Here is a 24,565-nt window from a genome sequence, read left to right on the forward strand (position 1 = left end):
GTATACTGCTTTCCACAGTGGTTGTACCATTTTACAGTCCCACCAGCAATGTATAAGAGTCCAAATCTTTCCACATCCTCACCAGCATGTCATTTTCTGTCTTGTTGAACTCTGCAATTAGTGCTGGGGCAAGATTCATTGTTGTTTTGATTTCCATCTCTCTAAAGACTAATGATGATGGCCATTTCTTCATGTGTTTGTTGGCTGCTTGAATATCCTTTGATGAAGTGTCTATTCATGTCTTCTGTGCATTTTTTAATTGGATTGTCTTTTTGTTGTTGAGGTGTTGGAGTTTTTCTATAAACTTTAGAGATAAGACCCTTGTCAGATATGTTGCTGCTGAATATTTTTTCCCAATCTATAGGTTCTCTTTTGACTCTTTTGGAGTAAGTTCTACTTACCCTTTACATTCAGTTCAGTTCCTTACCTCCTCCATGAAGTCTGTGTGACTCCAACCCATGAAGACTCCTAGAGAACCATGTAATTTAGCATCTGAAACAGCTAATACAAAATCTAGTCTCTTCATGTGGGAATACTTCGCCCTCTAATGAGAGGGCCCTGGTATCAAGTTTATTGGCCTCTGGCATGTCCACTGCTACAAAAGGATTAAAACTCCCTGCCAATGTCACTGACTAGGTGAAAAAGAAAGATCCACTCAAAAGAGTTCACAGAAATCCCTAACCCTTACCTGTGTGATAGCCATTGTCTGAGGTATAAAAGATGTAAGTGTTGTTGAGCTCCCCGTTGAACTCCAATCTCTTTATCAGTTTCTCCACAAGGTCATCAACTGAGAGTAGAGTTTGCCATCTGGATGTGACAGAGGGTGGTAATGGTGATTTCAAAGGCAATGACTGGCATATCACTATCTTGCCAAGAAAAGCAAACAAAAAAATCCAAGAAGAAAAAAAAAAAACCCACTCTCCACCCAGATTCCAAAGTTCAGATCCCAAAGGCCCTCCTACTAGACCTTCATTGCAAAAAACAGACTAGAAAACTATAGAACATAATTAGTTCATTTCAAATGTAACTATATCCCAAAAAATAAACTAAGCTTTTCACAGCCAACTGACTTTATTTACTGTCAGTGGTGATGACAGTAGTGGTAACTGAAGGGAAGTTGTCAATTCATACTAATTCTTACAAATTTATTCAGACATACCTGTACTACAAATATTAAATAGCCTATAGCTGGGGTTGGCAAATTATGGCCCATGTACCAAAGATGGCTTGCCATCTAAGTTTATATATAAAGTTTTATTGGAACACAGGCATGCTCTTCATTTATGTATTGTCTAGGGTTTCTTTTGTGCCACATAACAGAGCTGAGTAACTGTGATGGAGATGGTATGGCCTGCAGCCTGTAATATTTACTATCTGACCTGTTACAGATAAACTTTACTGACTTCTGGTACTCAGAAGAGAAAGTAATAAATTTTTAAAACTGACTTAAAAGAATTTCTTGAAAATTCTAAACAGCAAAGGCAAATATTTTGTTCTAGTCTTAAGTCTTTGGGTCTTTTGTCAAATATTTGAGCCGATCTATTACTACGTAACCCTTTTTTCAGGCATGGGGAAAAAAATTTTCTTGCTAGGCTCAAGTTTGCAATATTCTTTAGCAAATCATAAAAGTGGATTATTTAACTAGTCTTGGGATCCAAAGACTACCTCATACATCTGAACCTAAGGGAATCACTGCCTGCTTCTTTAGAGAGCAGACCTAATCGTAGCATCTTTTTTTATCAACTTGCTTCCCTCTGACTTTGTCTCAAAGATAACCATGTGGCCCAATGCCCTATTCATGAGCTGATTTGGAGGATCCTCAAAGACCACACAGATTGAGAAAGCAGTGGCTCTTACCTTCCCCTAAATGCATTATCTAAAAACTGTATTGAAGAATTACTCATTGGGGTCTTGGCTTGCCTAATTAACCAGTGCTTGTTCTAAAATTTAGAAGAAAAAAAATGTTAACACCAAATCACCACAGTCAAATAAACTACCAGAGTAGAAGATGAAAAGGATCATTTTAAACTTTAGCAAAAATGGAAATGATTGGAACTTGTTTCAACAACCTGAGACCTTCCCTCCCTTCCTCAGTGCTCCTAATTTTTTTTCTATAGGTTAACTCTAAGGTATTAATCATTCTTCAACTTCTACCTGCCACGTCCCAAACCATAAAATGTCTTGGCTCCTCTGTGGCAGCATCAGTAAGAGATTTAGTGAATGAAACTGGAAAACTACTGGCTAAAATGAGATTAGATTTATAACACTGATCCTATCCTTTGGGTCTACTATAGTTACAAATGGGTGAAGACTGATTACTTTTCTCTAAGGTTTGCCTAATAGGTCATTATTCCATATGTCCTCTATATTCCTATCCAAGACATCAATCATCCTAGATTCTTTGGAAAAATCTCATGATAGAAATTTCTTAAAATTTCAAGTCCGAACCTGGAGGATCCATCTCATGTAAAAGAAATAAAAATGACATTTTTAAAAATCAAATATTGCCATATACTTTTAACTTCTATTTATAAGAGCATAAGCCAGCATTTCCTAAACTGTTCCTCTAAGTATTCTTTACATAAATTTGGGAAGTGTTATATAGCATATCACTGTAAGAAATTTACATTAGAATAACAATAACTCTTGACAAGTCCTGTAGCAGAAAGACTTACTTAATCCAGTTTCCCAACTTATTTGGCCATGGGAACTTCTATTAACTTCTTTTAAAACACAATTTGAGCATGGCCGTCCAGTCAATTAAAGTCAACTCTTCAGCTCTAAAATCACACTTAATAAGTGCATGCCTTATTAATGGCATGTGCCAGGAAGTACACTAGACATTTCCACATACTTTAATTCATATGATAGTCTCATGAGGGATCAAGAACGCCCACCTGACACGGAAAATGGAAGTCAAGCACTTTGTTCATAGTCCTTTACCAGAAAGTGATAGCACTGGGTCTGACTCCAAGATTTACCCTTTCTATAAATTCATAAGCAATAAAGAAATCCAAGTAACATGCATGAGGCAGTGCAGGCCTTCTACCTTTGAACTATGAAAAGCCTATACCCTGTGCCAAGGAAAAATAAGTAACTGACAAGTTAGGCAAATAATTTAGGTTGTTTTGGCACTTAATCATGTCCCCTTACCCTGGCCTTTTTCTCCACTGAACCTCTTTTCCCATCCACATCATACAGTCTCACCTCTCTTCTTCCTATGCTGCAGACCCAAGTCAGTCCCAAGAGATATGGGTCAGCCACTGCCAGGTGAAGAGAGCCAGTACAGAGCTTATCAGGAGAAATTAGGGACACTCCTAGAATCAAGAAAGATGGTATTTCCTCAACATTCCAGCTGCCCACCAGATGTGTGGCAGGAACGTTATCTATACTCTGAAGCAAGTTTATACATCTGTGATACTAAGGATAGACCCAATTACCTATAAAAGATCTTGAAAGAAGACCAAGTACATTGCTTAAAGGCTTCCTGACAAGCATATTACACAATTAACAAAGCAATATGACTTGATTCAAGAGTTAGAGTAAGCTACCATTCCATGAATGTTGAAGTTTTTGTCTCTTGGTGCAAAGACATTCTGGAAACTCTTCTGGTACTGAGGTGCAGCTGTCCAAGGTGAGTGAGGTGCTGGAGTGGAGATCATCATGAAGAACGGCTCAAAGTTAGACTTGTAGTCCAAAAAATCCAAGGAGACATTAGCCTAAGACATATAAAGATTTGTCATCTCTTCCTCTACCCAGTAGTTGAATACTTACTAGATAAATGTTTTCTGGTGAACAGAGGGCCATATTAGCCTTTAAACAATCTTAGCACATACTCTTAAGTCACAGCGATTTGCAAGTGTGTTGCTGGAACAAATACACTTGGTTTCTGGGCAATATGTATTTACTAAAGTTTTGAAAAGTATAAGATCATAAGAGAAAGATTAAGATCTTGATGATTTTATGTGATCTAGAAATTGTTATGCCTTCCAAAAAAAAGAAATAACAATCATTTTAGTATTACTTACATTAATGTAATTTGAACTGTATATATACATTTGATGCATTAAAGAATGTAAAGAGAAAGTCAACCTAATTCAGAATAGTGGGGAAAGCAAAAATTAAATTACTTTAACCTTATGAAAATAAGTAGAGAATAGATGTCATAAATTATGAAAGGTGAAGTAGTTAAGGTAAATGAAATATATTAAATCCAAATTATTCACACCAAAGCTTCAATTTATATAGACTTATATTTTCCATTTGTTTATTGGAGAAACTTTATGAAAATGAAGCTTCCCACATACATGCTATATTTTTAATTGTTCTAATTAATTTGTATCTTTATTTATTCCCCTCACTAAACTCAAAAGATACAAACTAAACGATTTCTTATCACTCTTCTACCCACCTACTTTATTGCAGCCATATCAGCTCCCCTGTAGTTTCAGGAATATACCAGGCTCACTCCTGCCTCAGGGCCCTCACACTTACTGTTCCCTCTGCCTGTGCCACTCTTTCCCCTAATCTATATAGTTCACTCTCACCCCTTCAGGTTTCTAAGTATTCCCATACCCTGCTTTCTTTCTCTAGTTGATTCTCATCTGACAAGAAAGGAGGGTATATGAATACACACACACACGTAAATAAATAAAATCTTATACCACTAGAAAGTTACTTTCCACAGAATGAGGGACTTTACTTCATCCACTGCCCAACACCTCTACAAGGGGTACCCCTATGCTTGGTGAAGGAGTGAATGCTTTATGGAGGGATGCTATTAGAAACACCTTAGATAGGACAGGGGAGTCCAACATTCACCTCATTTCAGTAATATATTATATACACACACACACACACACACACACTACCTGAGGATCCTTCTCATCACCATCCTCATGACAAAATCTATAATGAAGCTCCCCTCTTGTGGCCAGTGAGTAAAACTGGGGTAAAGAGAATGAACCTTTACAAAGTAAAACCTCTACAAAGTAATCTCTGTAGTCTTGGATATTAGCCTTTGTAAAATGGATTTGTTGTTGGAATTTCATGAACATTAGAGCTGAGCCTGGCTTATATACAAAGAAAAACCCTTGCGAATTTTCAATCAGTTGGAAATATTCTTTGGCAGCAGACCAAGCTATCATGCATTTACAACACCCACCATGAACAAGTAAGACTAACGGTTTAGTTAAATGTGAGTAAAACTTGCCAGGACAGAGCTTTAGTAACTTACCAGAACATCTGTCAGGTAGTCCACACTATAGTTTTCACCATGCTTCCGTGCCTTCCCATTGATAGAAAGGGTGTAATTGTAGTATTTAGAGTTCTTTTCCTAGTAAAAAATAAAGAAGTAAAATTTATTATGAGGTCAGCATGCAAAATCAAAGTCTAAATCCAGGCTGGCCTAAACTGTATACTGTTCAAACAGTGATAAGATAGATAAAAAAAGGTAATATCCAAGTCAATACCGAATTTTTTTTTTTTAACTAGGGTTTTATTTACTGCGAGTAAATAGCTCTAATTTAAAAGCTGGAAGGGGATCAGGTAGAACAGCAAACTAATACATCCCAGAAAGGAATGACTCACAAATCAACAGACTTTCTTTCTAGGAGATAAAGTAGCCAATCGTAAAATGTGAACCAAGTATGTCACTACTGCAATGACATCACATAGTAAACACATTCTTATCTACAGGGCTGCAAATAATCATTGCTGACTTCAGTACTCACCAAGGCATACCAGTAACTCCAGCCCAGAGGAACATGTTCTAATCCACCTGCATCAGGGGCTCCATACTGAAAAGCAAGACAAGTAAAACATCAGAAATCTCTAAACATGACCAGACCAGGAAAATAAGTAAGTAACAGGAAACTTATAGAATATTTTTCCATCAGTGCTTGAGACATAGTAGGTGCTCAATTTTCCCAAACACACAGACAAAAAGTGAAGAACACCATAATCCCAGGAACTTCTAAAACAAGAGTTGGCAAACTATAACCGGTGGGACCACTGCCTCTACTAAATTCAAAAGATATGCCTGTATGGCCTACAAGCTCAGAATTTTTTTAAACCATTTAAAAATGTAAAAACTGATCAAAAGAAGAATATTTTATGACATACGAAAGTTATATGAAACTCAAATTTTAGTAACTACAAAGGAAGTTTTATTGGGACATAGCCATACTCATTCATTTACATCATGTCTACGGTGTTTTCATACTACAATGGCAGAGCTGAGTAGTTGCAACAGAGACACATGGTCCGTAAAACCTAACAATATTTACTATTTAGACCTTTACAGAAAAAGTGCATGTGTTCTATACCATAGGATCTATAAACTCAACCATTCATGGGGTGAGTGCGGAGCTACTGATGGCACAGATTTAATACTCCAATTGACCCTGTGCTAGTAATAATCAAAATTATCAAATGATATGCTGTCAGCCCATTACTTCAGTTACCCTGCCAATGGACTCTACTTTGGGTGTTCAATTTATCTGATGAGCTGAATAAGTGAAGAGACCATAGAATGATCCCATTTTATCTCAACAAGATTTAATACTGCCTCTCCAGCAGAATTTAATGATGAGAACTGAACCTTTGTACTTTAAAGAATGTCTCCTGATTACATATGTACGTTAGATGACCTTCAATATGCAAGGCAGTATTAAGTTCTCTTTATGAGCCACTGCCTCAACCCAATAACCAAGTATCTATACCTGTTCTCACTTCCCACAATTCTTTTCAAACTTGACTCATCTTCCTTTAAACCCACAAAGTTGTAGGATGTCCCATTATTGGGAGAAATGAGAGAAGTAACAGAAAATTCAGATCAGACATTAAAATGTCTAGCAGCCACAAAGTAGATCAGAAAATGTACATCTTTTCTCTGTCCTGCATTCCCAGTTTTTCTATAAGGGTAACCACAAATACTCCCACATATACTGTTTCTTTAAACTTTGCCTCTGACTAAAAGCCAATGTGGTGAACTTGGGGCTATGAAATCTGAGACTGTAATTCCATTGTCTTGAGTGAGACCATTGACAGGTCAGATGGGTCTCTCTCTATCCAGACCTCCAAACCATGTACTTAATGGCCTGAGTGCTCCAGGCATGGTGCTTGTGCTTTATCACTGAGCTCTCCAGATTATACTCTCATTTTCTCATACAAAACCAAGTAAAGCACTAAGTTGTTATAATTCAGAAGATTCTAGAAATCTGAGGAAAGAGTCTAAGAGTAAAAAAAAAAATCTTCACACTGACGAAGGGGAAATGGGAACAGAGATGAAAAACTGTTACATGACAATCAGAACTCCTGAGGAAAAAAGGGAAGATATATCAGACAGCAGCAGTCTTAGGGCAATTTTTACACAAATGCTCCTGGGACTATTTAAAGGAAGAAAAACTACACTGTCCAGATCATGTAAATACATTTTTGTTTAACAGTCAGATTAGGAAAAACAACATACACTGAAAGCTCTTTACTTAAGTTGAAACTAATTAAGAAATGATTAGTGTGAATAACAGAAATTTACACTAAAAAGCTATTACATGTATTAAAAAAGAGAGAGAGAGAGAGAAAGAATTAGACCATTCAACATACCTCATTTAGGTATTTCCCTGCAAAAAAGGTTTGATAACCACACATTGATCTGAGGATTGCTGGGAAAGTATTTGGTTCTTGGATCTTCTGCCAAGAGTTACTACTGCAGTTTCCCTCTAAAGTGTTGTTAACAACATGATGATTATGTGGGTACTTCCCTGTGAGGATACTGGCTCGGCTAGGGCAGCAAAGAGCAGTTGGCACATACTACAAAGGAAACAAGAAAAAAGACAGTTAGACAAGAAGATAGATTTCTCATCAATTCTAAAGAGAATAAAGAATGCTGTGCAACATTGTAACTTCAAATGATAATTTTTCCACAGAGCAGAGATTTTCTTTACCTAACACACACTTCAGAGCTGCTTTACATCATGTAGTGGAGATAATAAAAGAGATAAAACAGAGCGAACAGATTTCTTTTTCAGATGGTTTATTTCTGCAAGGAAACATAACTGCAATTCTCATCTCATCCCCCTGAAGAAATAATTTTTATAACAAGTAGCACAGCATGGTGAGAGCTGGGTCTTAAACAAAGATAAAGAAAACTACTTGAATTTAATGTAACTGAGAAGCAGAGGTTCATTTTTAGGCTGATAAGTAGCTTTATACATTTCTTGTATTACTTGATACACTAGACACAGAAGTTTTTTTTCCTACTCTTTGTTTCTACAGGTTTCCCTCACTATCTGAAAACAGTGTTCCCATGAAACCTTTCACAAGCAGAAAGGGCAAAAAGCAATTACAGCTGTCCCTCAGTAGCCATGGAAGATTGGTTCCAGGACCCCCTGAGGACACCGAACTCTGAGGATGCTTTAGTCTCTTATATAAAATGGCATACTATTTGCATATAATCAATATACATCCTCCTGCACACTTTAAATCATCTCTAGACTACTTATACTAGCTAATACAAAGTAAATGCTATGTAAATAGCACTTTATGCTCCCTCTTAGTCTTTGAAGGATTGCTTTGACGACTTAATTGTTTTTTATTCCCCCCTGAATATTTTCAATACACAGCTGGCTGAATTCAAGAAGGTGGAACCCACAGATAAAGAGAGCCAATTATACCATTAATTTATATGGGAAAATTTTTGAGTATTCTCAAGCCCAAAGAATAACCTATCAAATCATATCAAAGCACAGATAAAACCTAAAATAATGTTAATATATATAGTATTTGCTGGATCTTGGCTGAAAGCAGAGAATACCAGAGATATTTACCTGTGTTTTATTGACTATGCAAAGGCATTCAACTGTGTGGATCATAACAAATTATAGATAACACTGTGAAAATAGGAATTTCAGAACACTTAACTGTGTTCACACAGAACCTATACATAGACCAAGTAGCAGTTTTTTGAACAGAACAGGGAATACTGCATATCTTAAAATCAAAATAGGTGTGCATCAGGATTGTATCCTTTCACCATACTTTTGCTATTTGTATGCTGAACAAATAATCCAAGAACCTGGACTATATAAAGAAAAAGGAGACATCAGGATTGGTGGAAAAACCATTAATAACCTGTGATATGCAGATAATACAACCTTGCTTGCTGAAAGTGATTTTAAGCATTTACTGGAGATAAGACTACTGCCCTTGGTATAGACCGTACCTCAACATAAAAAAAAAAAAATCCTGACAAATGGACCAATAAGCAACATCATGATGAATGGAGAAAAGATCAAAGTTGTCAAGGATTTCATTTTACTTAAGTCTATAATCATCCATGGAAGTAGCAGTCAAGAAATCAAATGAGGTATTGATTGCACTGGGCAAATCTGCTGCAAAAGACCTATTTTAAAGTGCTGAAAAGCAAAGATGTCACTTTGAGGACTAAGGTGCACGCGCCTGACCTACAGCACGGTATTATTTACAATTGTCTCATAAGCTTGTGAAAGCTGAACAATGAATAGGACCAAAGAAGAAATGATACATTTGAATAATGGTGTTGGTAGAAAATATTGAACATACCATGGACAGAAGAATGAACAAATCTATCTTGGAAGAAGTACAGACAGAATACTCCTTAGAAGCATGGATGGTGAGACTTCATCTTATATATTTTAGACATGTTATCAGGAGGGACCAGTTCCAGGGGAAGAACATCATGTTTGGTAAAGTAGAGGGTAGGAAAAAAGAGGAAGACCCTCAACAAGATAGATTGACACTGGCTACAACAATGGGCTCAAACAAAGCAATGATTATGAGGATAGTACAGGACTAGGTAATGTTTCATTTTGTTGTACATATGGTAGCTTTGAGTCAGAATGGACTTAATGGCACTTAACAACAGTGTTCACAGACACAGTTCAAAGCTTTGATAGCTTAAAGCTATGTGATGCTGAGTATAGTTCTGGGGAAGCAGCTCGGCGATGTCACTCTTGCTGCTCAGGGCGTGCACGAGCTCTCTAACTGCTAGCTGCAAAACAAATGTTGAACGCTAGTTTCACGTTATGCCTTTTTTTCGTAAAAGTGAAAATCCTCTCTGGATTTCCTTCAGTTACCGAAAACAGGTAACTAATGCAACTCTTTTGTAAAAGTGAAGTGGGGTAGAGAGAACTTTAAAAAAGTGGAGGATACCTCTATCACCTACTGTTGTCAATGACTTTCCCCTATTCTACCCAATAATATTTGTACAGGTCTTAATACAAACCACCAAGCCACTTTTCAGAAAATTGATACTAGCTTATATTCTCAGCAGTAAGAAACCAATGGCTCTTCTGGCACAGCTTTGCAAAACTAGACGTTATCCCCTTCAAATAACCAGGATTTTTTTTCCCTTTCAAATGACATTTTGTATTTTTAACTGTTACTGATGATTAATGATCTCCATGTATATACTGACCAACAGTGCTTATGTGAACTGTCTGTTCATATGCTTTGTCTGTGTTTCCTCCTAGGCTGTTGGGTTCTTGTTATGCAAAATTTGAGTTAAGGAAGGATTCAGTCATGTTTTATACACTTCCCATTTTTACTTTTGCCTTTTAATTTTGTTAAATGTTTCACTTCTGTAATTTTTACACTGGCAATTCTCTTAATTCTTTCCCTTACTGTTTTCTATTTTATGGCCAGTAATACACTTTTCTGTATTTTCATATTACATTTTAGTACCTGGCACAGTAATTTCTTCCTTTTAAAAAATTGCCTTTATTGTTTTTACCTGCTTATTATTCCAGATAACTTTTGGAATGACTTAATTGTTTCCAGAAAAATCTTGTTGGAATTTTGATTAAAATACATATTTTATAATGGTGTGCCTTCCCAAAGAAAATGATGTACATATTGGCTTAATCAAATACTTTCATTGTGTCACTCAGCAAATTTTTGTAACTTTGTTTACGTAGTGCCTAACCATTTATTAGAAGCTCTGGTGGCATAGTACCTACCTAAGGCATATGACTGCTAACCAGGAGGCTGGCAGTTCAAACCTATCAACCACTCCTCAGAAGGAAGACTGAGCAATCTACTTCTGTAGTGATACCGCCGGATCCGCTTGACAGCAGTGAGTGTGGATTTTTTTGATAACCATTTCTTACCACCATCAGATATTCCTAGAGCGCTGAAATTTTGCTTTTATTATGAATGGGATCTTCCTGTTTTGGTTCTCTAGTGCTGCTTTAACAGAAAAACTACAAATGTGTAGCTTTAATATATAAGGATTTATTCTCTTACAGTTTAGAAGGTTAGACGTCTGAGTTTAAGTGCCAGCTCTAGGAGTTAGGTGAAGGCCCTTCGACCTTAGGCTTGAGCTCTGCCTCTTGCTCCCAAGCCCACTGGAGCTGGAGGGGTCTCTTAACTCAGGTAGCTGCTGGCTGCTGAGGCTGACAAGTAGAATACAAGTCCCAAGATTTATCAAGGGAGCTCTGGTAGCATAGTGCCTAAGGCATCTGACTGCTAAACAGAAGGCTGTTTAGCCCACCAGCCACTCCTCGGAAGGAAGGTTGGGTAATCTACTTCCATAGCGATACCACCTCGGAAACCCAAGGAAGGGTTGCTATGAGTTGGATCCGACTCATTGGCAATGAGTTTGGTTTTTTGGTTAAGATTATTGAGCAACATGGCAGGCCACTGAGATGAAGACTTGGCCAAATGCAGAATCCAGATGTGCCAAAAAGTTCAGAGAACTTTCTCAAGGCTTCTCCTTATGTACTGGAAGCAGACCATATCCCTAAGGCAGCTACTCAGCTGCTCACAACAGATTCCACCATGGAGCTGATTACCAGTCTCATCATGAGGAATAACTACATCCAGCTGCCCAGCCAATCAAACCCACACCCAGCTAAGCTGACATATAACCTTAACTATCACACTACCCAAACTTCTTTTTCTCTAACTGGTTATATAGAAGAAAGTTATTAATTTTTATTTTTTTCATTTTTACCTAACTGAATTCTATTAATTAAAAAAATTTCCAATAATTCTCCTATGCTTTCTAGGTAGAAAATCCAAACAAGTGGAAACAATAATTTTGTTTTTCCAATAGCTCTACTTATTTCCATAAGCTTTAGCACAATGACTAGACTCTCCAGAACAACATTAATGAGAAGTGTTAGGCCTTTGTCTCATCTCTGACAACAATGCCCCTAGTTTTTCAGCTGAAGTATGAGTTACTCATTTGAAATATTCTTCATAGTAAGGAGAGAATCTTCTACCAATTAAATAAATTACCAGGAAAGGATAGTAAATTTTCAGAGGTCTTTCAAGTATCTATTAAGATGATCAACTACTTTTTCTTGTTTTAATTACTGATGTCATATTGTAGACTATACCAACATTACTACATGACTGTAAGTCAGGCACTAATGTAAGTGTTCTTTACATATATCAACTTACTTAACCTCACAACAACTCTGAGCCAGGTACTATTATGCTCATTTATAAATGGGGAAAGCAAACGCTAGAGAGGTTAAATAACCTGTTCAAGGTCACACACAAAAAAGAGGGGGAGGTACCTGAAACTACGGAGTCTAGCTCCAGAGTCTGCTTTCTTAACCACAACACTATGGTGCCATTCAACGGGTTTCCTGATAGGAAGCTACCTTCATTCCTAGAATACCATCTATATAGTCATGGTGCATGGTTCCTGAATTTGACTTGTTAGTATTTTATTTTGGATACTTGCATCTATGTTTATATATGAAACTACTGTTTGTGGGTGCATTTTTCTTCTTCTTCTTCTTCTTCTTTTTTTTGGTGGTACTTTATTTGGCAGGTTGTGCTATCAGAGTTAATAAAGCTTTGTAAACTGGCCTGCAAGTTTTCACTATGAAACAGTTTACTAAGTTACTTAATCGTTAAATCTTCTTTCAAACCTTAAACAATGAGGTTTTAAATTAGCTCTGACTTGTAGAACAGACTGGTTTAGAAAATACCTGCAATTAATTTTCAATTGGTAAGAAGAAATATTTCAATTAAAAACAATCTATATCACATTAGAAACCACTCGATGGCAGTGTTTTTTTTTCAATATCACATTAAACATAGTCCTTTCAGATCAGGATTTAACTAAGGGGAAAAAGAAACAAACATGTAGATTACATTAGGAACCATCCAGAAGACAGTGTTTCTTCTTAGAACATAAACACCATTAAAGTCTGAAAAAGTTAAATTAGCTTCAAAACTTACAGCACTGGAGAAAGTCATCCCCATCTCTCCGATGAGGGTCTTGGTTTTCTTTAGTGGTGTCTGTGAAGTAAGTAATTAACAGTTAACCAATTTCTTCCAATAAATTAAGATATACACACCACAATTTGTGGTTTCTTGCAACTCACTTTCAATCATTCATTCCCAAATGGTCAGCTCCATCTGACACTAAACAATGGCCAAAGAGTGTTGTGTGATTCTGAAGATGAACCCAAAAGGTTTGGCTAGCCAGTTGGATCCTTTGTGAAAGTTCAGGGGGACAGAATGCTTGCAGGAAGGGGAGTCCACAATTGATGGCATCATTCCAGCAATGACAATTTTAGTGTAACAAAACTGTGGTTTCCTTTTCTTATGTGTCACCAGCCATCACATGTGGTAGATAGAGCAGAATTGTCTCTATTAATCCATTTTAGAAGCAGGGTTTGGGAAATGATATGAAAGGAGCCTTCTACCCTTTAAAACAGAAGTGAAACAAAACTTGGATTCTGAATGTCAGAGAAGACCCTGTGGCTCACTCATAAAACAGATGCACAGTGGTGGAGCTCAAATGTACATTTCTCTCTTTACTCACTGTCTCCTGTATTATACCAATTATCACTGTAGAGTAAGACCTGAACCAGGTGGAAAACAGGTGCAGCAAAACACTGGTCAGAAACCACTTTATTTTTGTATCCCTGCTTTCCATCTTTCATTAAAAATCTAAGATCCTGACAAGTACAGAGGACAATTACTTCAAAGCCTAAAGTAAGAATGAAAGTTTGAAGATGGGAATTTAAATACAAGGAAAAGGAACTCTAATATAATCTCTATTCAGACAACAAACAGCAAGAAATTGCCAACAAAGAGACTCATTTTGCTGTATTACGTGAATTAATTCATGATTGTGAAACATGTTTGAATATGAGAACATAAGAGTTTTAAGTATATTTTGTAAGTACACATTTATAAGTGATTCCTTAAACATTCAAATATATAACTTAGTTAAGAAGAACTTCATTTTCAACACTGTATAAATTAACTTTTCCTCATTGTTTTAAGCAGATAGTGGAAAATCTAATTCATAAGCTCAGAAGGATGAGACTTCTAACTTATTCAAGAGGAGCTTTGATAATTTCAGGGGTAATCTAAATCATATTCCCAGGAGATTCAAGAGCTGTGTAAGGTCTTAGTTAACCTTTAGGAGAAGTAAAGTCATCAGCCATGCTCTTCCATAAAAAATTCCTGGGTGCTACCCACAGGAGCTCTGGTAGCATAGTGCCTAAGGCATTTGACTGCTAACCAGAAGGCTGGCGATTCAAACCCACCAGCCACTCCTCAGATGGAAGACTGGGCAATCAATCTACTTCTGTAGTGATACTGCCTCGGAAACCCAAGGAGGGGTCTCTATGAGTCAGGTCCCACTTGACGGCACATAACACCACCACCACCCACAGGAAAGGAAATCCTTGGTTGGCACAAAAGATTAAGTGCTTGACTACTAACCAAGAATTGGGTAGTCTGACCCCACCCAGGGGTATCTGGAAAGAAAGGCCTGGCAGTCTGCTTCCAAAAGGTTACAGCTTTGAAAACCTTGTAGAGCAGCAGTTCTACTCTGCAAATGTGGGGTCATTAAGAGTTGGAATCAACTCAATGGCAACTAAAAACAACAACCTACAAGAACAGAACACTGGGTTCAATGAAACACTCGTTTTGATGGGAACCTGAGTTATCATGAGGACACTAAAGGGGAAAAAAAAACAAAAACAGTTGTCATTGAGTTGATTCCAACTCACGGTGATCCCATATGTGTCAAAGTAGAACTGTGCTCCATAGGGTTTTCAATGGCTGATATTTTGGAAGCAGACTGCCAAGCTTTTCTTCTGAAGTGCCTCTGGGTGGACTCAAACATCCAACCTTTCAGTTAGCAGCCAAACATGTTAACCATCTTCACCATCCTGGGGCAGGAAAAGGAAGATGGGAAGTCTAAGTGGAGAAAAAGGACCATGGAAGTAGATGTAAGTATGAGAGTTAATTATCAAATTGGTAAATATGCAAAGCTACTCAAGAATATCTGACTATAATGTGGCTATAATATATTTATTAAACACTTTATGTCAGGCACTGATCTAGGCAATGATAGATAAAAGAAGGTTGCTGCCCTCATTAACCTTGTGCTGTTGGGGACTTAAACAACTAAGAGGAAAACAAAATGAATCATTTCAGGAAGTAATAGAGCAATGAAGAAAACAAAACCACATGAGATTGTAGCTGGTGAGGGGAAGTGGGGGAGGCTACTTTAGATGGATGATCTGGCAAGGCCTGTTTCAGGCGGTAATGTCTGAGCTGAGATCCACATGATGAACAGTCAGTCATGTGAACATCTAGGAGAAGATGTTTCCCATATGAGTGTAGATCAAGTACAAGGCTGCCAGAAGGAGAAACAAGGCACATGTGAGGAACAGAAAGCTTGGTATAGTGGCAAAAGCACAGTAAGTGGGAGAGTGAGGCAACACAAAGTTTGAAAGGTAGGCAGGAGCCAGATGAAGCAGGTCTGCAAAGGGGATTTTAGTCTAAATAAGAAAATTTATATTAATAACCATTATTTATATATTAAGGAACTCTGGTGACACAGTGGCTATCACTTGGCTGCTAACTGATAGGTCGGTGGTTTGAACCCTCCAGTCACTCCATGGGAGAAAGATGTGGCAGTCTGCTTTCATAAAGATTACACCCTTGAAAACCTTATGGGGCAGCTCTACTCTGTCCTATAGAGTCACTATGAATCAGAATTGACTCAATGGCAATGAGATTGATTTTGTTTTACATATTACTAATAGTACAAGTGATACCATATCTGTGTTTTAACCAAAGAAGTCCCAGACAAGAAACCACACTGTACTGAAAATGTATTTGAGTCCAGGGCAATGTGAATGTAAGATGGATCTTCAAATCTAACACAAAGTAGGTGGCTGGCCAGGTTAAGACTACACAACATTCTTTATGAAGTAGCCAATCCTATACTCTCATATGGATAAACATCCTACTTTACTCATTCCAACTAAAACCTCTTCCTTAAAAACCTAGGGAGTCATTTAGTTCGCTGGCTCCCAAGTAGAACTACTCTGAAATAAAGTTTTGACAATTACGCTAATTTTATGGTTCACTTTAACAGTGAAAAATCTTTGCTGTAAGCAAAAACATTAATTATTTATTCTTCCCCTACATTTCACCATGGCTTCTTCCCTCATTTCCTTGAGGTTTTGGCCAAAGGGCACTTTTCCTAGAGTGAATTATTTTAAAAAGAGCACATGTGCTTCTGTGAAGAACACAGAGTATTGTCCATCACACCATAATGATGTTTAAATACCACAATGCTGTTTAAATAAATCCAAGAAAGAAGTAAGAACAGTTGTCTAGACAAAACAAGTAAAAATGGAGTCCCACATATGATACAACAAAAACAGTGAAATGTTAAGGATGATGCTATTACATGAAAGACTACTTCAAAGATAATTGAAAGGTTCCATATTTTTTTTTTTTAAAAGTACAAGTGCTCTAACTCTTTAACATAAGTTAGTCACTAACCAACTATGGCAGCAATCTTAATCTTTTTTAGGCCAAGACCTTCCTCTGTCCACAAAAAGAAGATACTGTATACAAAGTTCTACATGTAAATTTAAGGAGTTCCATGACCCCACTGGAGTCCCTGAACCTTACCTAAAGAATTTCTGATCTATGGTATAAGTGACTGTACTGGTGTGGGAATGTAGAATAAGTCAGTATTATCAGTGTATTCTACAACAAGAGAAATTATAATCTATATGAATTTAAGGAGCTCTGGTGGTATAGTGCCTAAGGCACTTGACTGCTAACCAGAAGGCTGGTGGTTCAAACCCACCAGCCACTCCTTGGAAAGAAGACTGGGCAGTCTACTCTGTAGAGATAGATACTGCCTTGGAAACCCAAGGAAGGGTTGCTGTAAGTTGGGATTGACTCAATGGCAGTGAGTTTGGTTTTCTTTGGTTGTATGAACTTAGGCCAGGTTACTTAACTCCCTCTGAGTTTCAGATGGGGAAAATGGTTTACACCCAACTACTAATCAAAAGGTTGGTGGTTCAAACCTATGAGCAGCACCATGGAAGAAAGGCTTGGCAATCTGCTTCTGTAAAGATTATAGCCAAGAAACCCCATGGAGTTCAGGTCTACTGTCTAACACATGGGTTTCCATGAGTCAGAATCAACTTGATGGCAAAAGACTGACAATACCTCTACCAGAGGACTCCCATGATGACTGAAGCACAAGTGCAAAACACCTCACAACCTGCCTGGCTCCAAGCAGGTTTTCAAATGTCGTTATTGTCTTAACTCTTCCCCACCACATCCTGTTTGACAATTTAAAAAGCCAGTTGCCTTCAAATCGATTCCAACTTATGATGACCTAGTGTGTATGAAGGAGCTCTGGTAGCATAGTGCCTAAGGCACTTGACTGCTAACCAGAAAGCTGGCGGTTCAAACCCACCAGCCACTCCTCAGAAGGAAGATGGGGCAATCTACTTTTGTAGTGATACTGCCTCGGAAACCCAAGGAGGGGTTGCATCCGACTCAACGGCACATAACAACAACAGTGTGTATGAAAGTAGGACTATGCTCCGCAGGGCTTTCAATGGCTGATTTTTCAGAAGTAGATCACCAGGCCTTTCTTCTGAGGAGCTTCTGGGAAGACTTGGCCTTCCAACCTTCTAGTTAGCAATAAAATGCATTAACAATTTATACCACCCAGTAACTAATGAGGAAGAGCATTTCAAAACTTAAGAAGCTTGACAGAACTAGGGCCTCTGACTAGGCCGTAAGCTAAAATTCCTTTTTCTTACTGAGGCTTACTTTTGCTTCATATGTGACAGGATGGAAAATCTTACAAAACATTATACAGATCAGAACTGAATAATCCCAAATAATGTAAATTATTAGGCTCCCAGTAGATACAGGTGTTAGGTATGTGATTTTAGTGGTCAACTGATTCTCAGAAAATACTTCCTCACAAAAAAAAAAGAGCATTTCTTCTAACCTGCACCTGAGTCCATACAAAGCCCTGTACTTTTCCATAATCTTCTTCTAACCCCCTTCTAAGCTCTGTAAATGTCAACAAATCACAAATACTTTAGTTGTACCTTTCTGCTTGTCTTTATAACTCTCTGCAAACGAACAGTTCTCAGGGACATACTGTCAGACTGGCTTAACTTTGTGTTTTCCCATTTTGCAAAATGTCTTCCTGGCATTAATAAAACTCTTTGCTTTTATATTAAACAGATTTGAAGTCTTTTACCCTATGGCAATTTTGGTGTCAGGAGTGGGATTCAAACCCACACCTCTGACTCAGTTTGACAATTAATGGTAGAATATTATGAAAAAGGTTACAAGAGAACACAGAATTCTCCAGAGAACTGGGAGTATTAAGTTTGACTTGTTTCTTCCACTCAATTTTGGTTCCTTTCTGCAGGACAAACACCTACAAGAAAGAATGCTACTGGTCTAAAGAAGCAAATATGATTAGCATGTAAAAAGGAAGAAACCTTAAATATACACAGACCATAGGTTTTTTTCTATGAGCACCTAAAGGACTGAATTCTGAACATTTTATATTTAAGTGATGGATTTTGTTTTCAACAAGGATATGCAAGTTCAACTTTGTAGTTGAGTGCTTGAGAGATAACTAGACTCTTCAAGGACACAAATTAAAAAAAAAAAAAAGACATGTTGTGAGAAGGAAGATAAGTGTAGCAGTTGAAATGGTGACAAAAACAAAGTAAAATCCATACCAGATGCTTATTTATAAACATCAAGAACAGACCTTGGTACTACCAGGTTATTAAACAATTAGAAAAAGATGTGACTTTCCATTGCAAAATCAGATTCAAGTACCAGTAAAGAAGAGAAATTAAGTTGAGGCTATTTGATACCAACAAAACTGAGTAGAAATGATAATGAGGCATATGTGGCTAGAAGTGTGGAGTCAAAATGCAAATATCTTACTCAATAGTTAGCTAGAAAAGACTCCCATACACTGGAACATGGTCTTGGTAAGAAATACAATTTATTTCACAATCCAGGCATATATATATACAGGTATGGTAACCTTTACATCCTGTAAAGGTAAGCATATCCAGGGCCATTTCCTATCCCACTCTATCCCATAGGAAAGAAAATGCTATAGCTACTTACTAAATGGATTTCATAATTCACTTATGGGTTGAAACCAACAGTTTGAAGGACACTGAGCTAGGGTGTTATCACACAGGAAAAGTAAGGAACTTCTTGCCTGAAGGGTTTTCATACCTCAGCATTCAGCTCAAAGTAAGAGAACTAAACAAAACAAACAATAAAGCACTTTGCTGGACACAGGACTAGAGGACCAGGCAAGGTTTACACCAACTATGCCTCAATTACTTATGTTCAGAAAGAACAAGCCACTTTCTGAGTCTCAGTAGTAGGAGTTAAGGTGGATGTTCCCGAAGGTCATAAATTCCGTAACTCTTAGATAGCAGAAGCAAAATTAATTATGGGAAAGAATAAAGTCTCATGACAACATTCATCTGAGACAAAATGGAACAATGACAGTATCCAATGCATCAGCCAGGTGTTCAATTAGGCTAATTGAATTTTCTTGGTTTTTGAGAGGAAAAGCACACTCTGAATAGTGTGACAGCCTATTTACCAGCTTAGTTCATTTCAGCACTTATTTATAAATATGAGGAACAGATATTGTAGTCACAAATGCAGAGGTGGTCTAAGTCCCTCATAAATGGAGGATGGATTAGTGATCCAAAAGGAAAACAATCAAGGCTTGTGTGCTCTTAGCGAGCACCTGCTCCTCACTGGTTCAACCCATTCCAAAAGCGTCCATATATTTATTTTGAGATTTGAGGGCAAACTCCCGTAGCAAGGACCACACTAGGGCTAGACTGTGTGTGTGTGTGTGTGTGTGTGAGAGAGAGAGAGAGAGAGAGAGAGAGTGTGTGAGAGAGTGAGTGAGAGAGAGAGAGGGAGAGAGAAAGAAAGAGAAAGAGAGACAGAGAGAGAGAAACAGACACAGGGAGGAAGAGCGAGAGAGAGAGAGAAGCGGAAGAATGAAGAGGAATAGGTCCTGTGGCCCCTAAAGCCTGTGTAAGGGACCTCGCCTGCCAAAACCAAAAGCAAACCTTGGTCAAGGCAGCCAGTTCGGGAAGTGCTAATGAGAAACTGGTAAGAGAGCAAGCAGAGTCGGTATGGAAAATGGAGGGGGCGGGGCAGATATAGAAGAGTTACCATTCCGCCGAGCACTTCGTCCTGGTCATCTGTGAGCAGCAGCACTACATTGGGCCTCCGAGAACCCGCAGTCACCCCGACGACTCCCAGGCAACTGTCCAGGAACAGCAGCAGTAGGAGCACTGGGCTGCAGCCACTGCAGGCAGGTAGGCGACGGGGGCTGCCCCTCCAGGGCCCACCTGGGGCCAGAGGCCGGAGCCGCATGGCGGATAGGGTGCCGGGGTGACCCCGGGACGGGTGGAGGGACGCGCAGGTGGCGGAAGGGGTTGAAGCTGATGAGCCGCAGGAAGAGAAGGCTGTGCAATGACGGCCAGAGTTGGTGGGGCTGGGGGGGTCAGACGTTTTCTCTTCAGGCGCGATCACGTGAACTGGGGACAGGGGGCGGAGCACGCCGTGCGGTCACGTGACGGGCGGTCGCTGACTGGGCGGAGCGCGGCTGCTGCGGGCAGAAATGGGGGGCAGGCGGGAGCAGCACCGGCTGAAACCTTGGGAAGTGGGTGAGAAGCGGGTAAGATCTGAAAGGAGAGCCATACCCAGGCTAACTTCAGGCTAAATCTCCGGTTGGGTCTGGAAGGACTTGTTTTTGAGCGTTTGGGGAAAGATTTAAGTGGAGGAAAGATTAGATGAAAAGATGGAAGGGACTCTTCAAACTGTAGCCAATTGATAGAAAACCAAAAACCAAACCAAACTCACTGCAGTCAAGGCAGATCCGACTCGTAGCGACCCCTCCTTGGTTTTCCAAGGCAGTATCACTACGGAAATAGATTGCTCAACATTCCTTCCGAGGATTGATAGAAAGGGAAAGGAGAAATATGGTTATATAGACATTAAGATCAGCTGGAGGAGCTCTGGTAGCATAGTGCGTAAGGCACTTGACTGCTAACCAGAAGGCTGGCGGTTCAAACCCACCAGCCACTCCTCGGAAGTAAAGGTTGGGCAATCCTACTTCCGTAGTGATACTGCCTCGGAAACCCAAGGAGGGGTCACTATGAGTCGGGGCCGACTCGATGGCAAACAACAACAAGATCAGCTGGTGGGTAAAGTCTGTGCTCTATCATATTTACTCGCAAGTCAACAAACACTTATTGAGGTTCCTTGTGCTTAATCGCATTTAATTTTCTCTACGATTTGTGAGGTAGGTATTAACATTATCATTTTGCTCAGTTATTAAATTTAGAGTAATGTCACCTATTATTCCAAGCTTAATGTATGTCTTCTTTTCACTGCTGACACAGTGGTTAAAAACAATAATAAAATAGTTAGTGGCATCAGACACCTTTACCTTAATAAACCGTGATGGATCTTTGAGATCCTACTTGGAAGATGGTGGAGGATGTGCATATTGAACAGAAACACACAAAAACCCTGGAACATAGTCACCAAATTGAATTATTAAGTAATTTAGTGAGAAAAAAAATCCATGAAACATAGACCAAACATTTCTGTGGTTACACTGCTGAAATGTATGGAAATATAAATGTCCGTGGCAAAGTGAACCTGTCGAGCCTATTGAAACTCAGTACAATAGGATGTACTTCCTTGCTCCTACAGGTAAAGTATATTTTCTTCACACTGAGCTATCAGACAAGAAAGGTCTTTTTTTTTAAAAAAAAAAAAAAAAACATTGTGATTTGGGTGAAAGTGTACAGAGCAAATGTATTTTCCATATAGCAGTTCATACATATTTTGTCTCATGTCATTAACTGCAATTCCCCACAATGTAACAGCTCTCTTGCCACTTCCAGTAATTAACCTCTTCTCTGTGTCCTTCCCTCCCATGTACTCCCGCTGTCTCCCTGTGCTAACACTGCCCTTCTGTTCTCCCCTGATTTATTGCTCCAAGGAGTGTATCTACTTGATGTAAATGTTCACCCCAGGTGTCTGTATATTGTTTGGCTGGAAGCCATAGGAGTGAGTTCAATTCCAGACCTGAAGAGTGGCTAGAGGCCATAGTCTCAGGGGTTTCACCAGGCTCCATCAGACCAGCAAACCTGTTTTTTTTTTTTTTTAAATATGATTTTGAGTTTTGTTCCACATTGTTCTCCCATTCTATCCAGAATTTCCTGCATCGATCCCCCTCCAAGTAGTTGACAGTGGTAGCCAGGCACCATCTGGATCTTCTCGTCTCATAGTCCATATAGGTTGTCGATGGCATGGTCTACCAGTCCCTTGGACTAATTGTTTCCATGCATCTTTGGTTTTCTTCATTCTTCTTTACACTGGAGGAGGAAAGACTCATGGTTGCATCTAGATGGCCACTTGTAAGCTTTTAAGATTGCAGTTGCTACCCGCCAAAGTAGGCTGTAGAACAATGTTTTTGTGTAGTATTTTACACCAATTGAGCTTGATGTCCCCTGCGACCATGGTCCCAAGTTCACAGGTCCAACTACTCGCTCCCTCCGGGTAGCTGGCTGTGGGCAAGAAGTCACCACAACCTTGTCCCTTGTCAGCTCTCCTATACACCTGGATATTCTTACAGTACATACAAATATGCTTATAGAAACATTGTCTACCAACCCTATACATGGTCATAGGCACACTACCCCCTGTCTAGACATACCTGATCATTCAGCCTGTCCACCCATCTCTCCACCCTTAGATCAATGCTTACTATCATTGACAACACAGTACCGTACATGCAAAAAGGTTCATCTTTGCTCAGATAAGAAAGGTCTTTTAAAACTCATGAAAACAAGTTAAAAATATTTGAGAATGTCATATACAACGATAAGTTTTATGCAAAAGGAATATTGGCTTGTTTTTTAACATGGTTTTTAAAATTATCTCTTACATGCAAAAAGAATCTTGAAAAATGAAGTAGAGTTCTGCTTCAAGAAAGAATTGTTCTTGGAATCTTGTCAAATTAGTTCCCACAATAGCCAGGTACTAGATTATAGCCTCCAGACTAGGCTAGGTTTGTGAGCTGGTGGAATAACTAACCCTGTTTATTCAGATTACAAGATATTCAGGAAGGCTTCCTTGCACACACAAAAAGTCTGTCCCATCTGCAATGATGCCCCAAATAGCAAAATTGTGTCATTTTTATTATTATTATTATTTTAAGGCTAGATTGAAAGCTTCTGAGACCAGAGATTGTGCCAACTTTGTGCCTATTGTTGAAGACACACTTTCTTTGTGGAATCTGCAGTCTAGTGGTGGAGAGACAATCTTATAATCATAGAACGATATAATTACACATTAAGAGACATGTTATGAAGGAAAAAGTAAAGAGTGTGCACATTTAAAAGGGGGCGGGCACTCACCTAGTCTGAGGTGCCGTAACTAAGTGGTCTTTGAGTGATCTGTAAATGAGTAGGAGCTAATTTCATAATGGGGTATTGGGGTGGTGGGACATTTTCTAGGCAGAGTGTACAGAGTATGCAAAGACCTTGAGGTGGTACATTCTAAGAATTAAAAGATTGGATCAGAGAGAGAGAGGAGGGGCTAGATCCTATATTAAGGATTATGGTCTTTATCTTTTTTTTTTTTTATTGTGATTTTATTGTGATTTGGGTGAAGGTTTACAGAGCAAATGCACTTTCCATACAGCAGTTCATATACACTTTGTCTCATGACATTGACCACAGTTTACCACAGTGCAAAAGCTCCCCTCCCACTTCCTCCCCATAGTTACCTCTTCCCAGTGTCTATCCCTCCATAAACTCCTGCCCCCTAAGCTGTCTCCCTGTGCATAAGCAGCCCTTCTTTCTCCCATGATTGTTCTCTCTAAGGAGTATATCTACTTGAGGTAAATGTTCAACTCATATGCCTGTCTTTTGTTTGGCTGGAAACCACAGGTGTGGGTTCGATTCCAGACCCGAAGGGCAGCTAGGGGCCATAGTCTCAGTGGTTCCATCAGGCTCTATCAGACCAGCAAACCTGGTCCCCCTTTTATTTTCCTCCAATGATTTTGAGTTTTGTTCCACATTGTTCTCCCTCTCTATCAAGGATCTCCTACATAGATCCCCTTTCAAGTGGATGACAGTGGTAGCCGGGCACCATCTAGTTCTTCTGGTCTCATAGTCGTATA

The 24,565-nt window shown here is 38.8% G+C and overlaps 1 protein-coding gene across 1 annotated transcript in view; it reads right to left on the bottom strand.

The window, feature by feature from the left end:
* The window catches only part of GNS (glucosamine (N-acetyl)-6-sulfatase), a 43,127-nt gene extending 22,388 nt beyond the window's left edge, over positions 1-20,739 (bottom strand). The window contains exons 1-8 of the mRNA XM_007942737.2: positions 20,536-20,739; positions 13,237-13,296; positions 7,606-7,812; positions 5,733-5,798; positions 5,237-5,335; positions 3,552-3,719; positions 1,858-1,940; positions 689-807 (exon numbers count right to left, since the gene is read on the bottom strand). Coding sequence (XP_007940928.1) covers positions 689-807; positions 1,858-1,940; positions 3,552-3,719; positions 5,237-5,335; positions 5,733-5,798; positions 7,606-7,812; positions 13,237-13,296; positions 20,536-20,739 — 1,006 coding nt within the window. The remainder of the gene's footprint in view (positions 1-688; positions 808-1,857; positions 1,941-3,551; positions 3,720-5,236; positions 5,336-5,732; positions 5,799-7,605; positions 7,813-13,236; positions 13,297-20,535) is intronic.
* Positions 20,740-24,565: the final 3,826 nt, after the last annotated feature.

The sequence above is a fragment of the Orycteropus afer genome, unplaced genomic scaffold (assembly GCF_000298275.1).
Source record: "Orycteropus afer afer isolate SDZICR_OR568_19922 unplaced genomic scaffold, OryAfe1.0 scaffold00097, whole genome shotgun sequence".
Taxonomy (NCBI): domain Eukaryota; kingdom Metazoa; phylum Chordata; class Mammalia; order Tubulidentata; family Orycteropodidae; genus Orycteropus; species Orycteropus afer.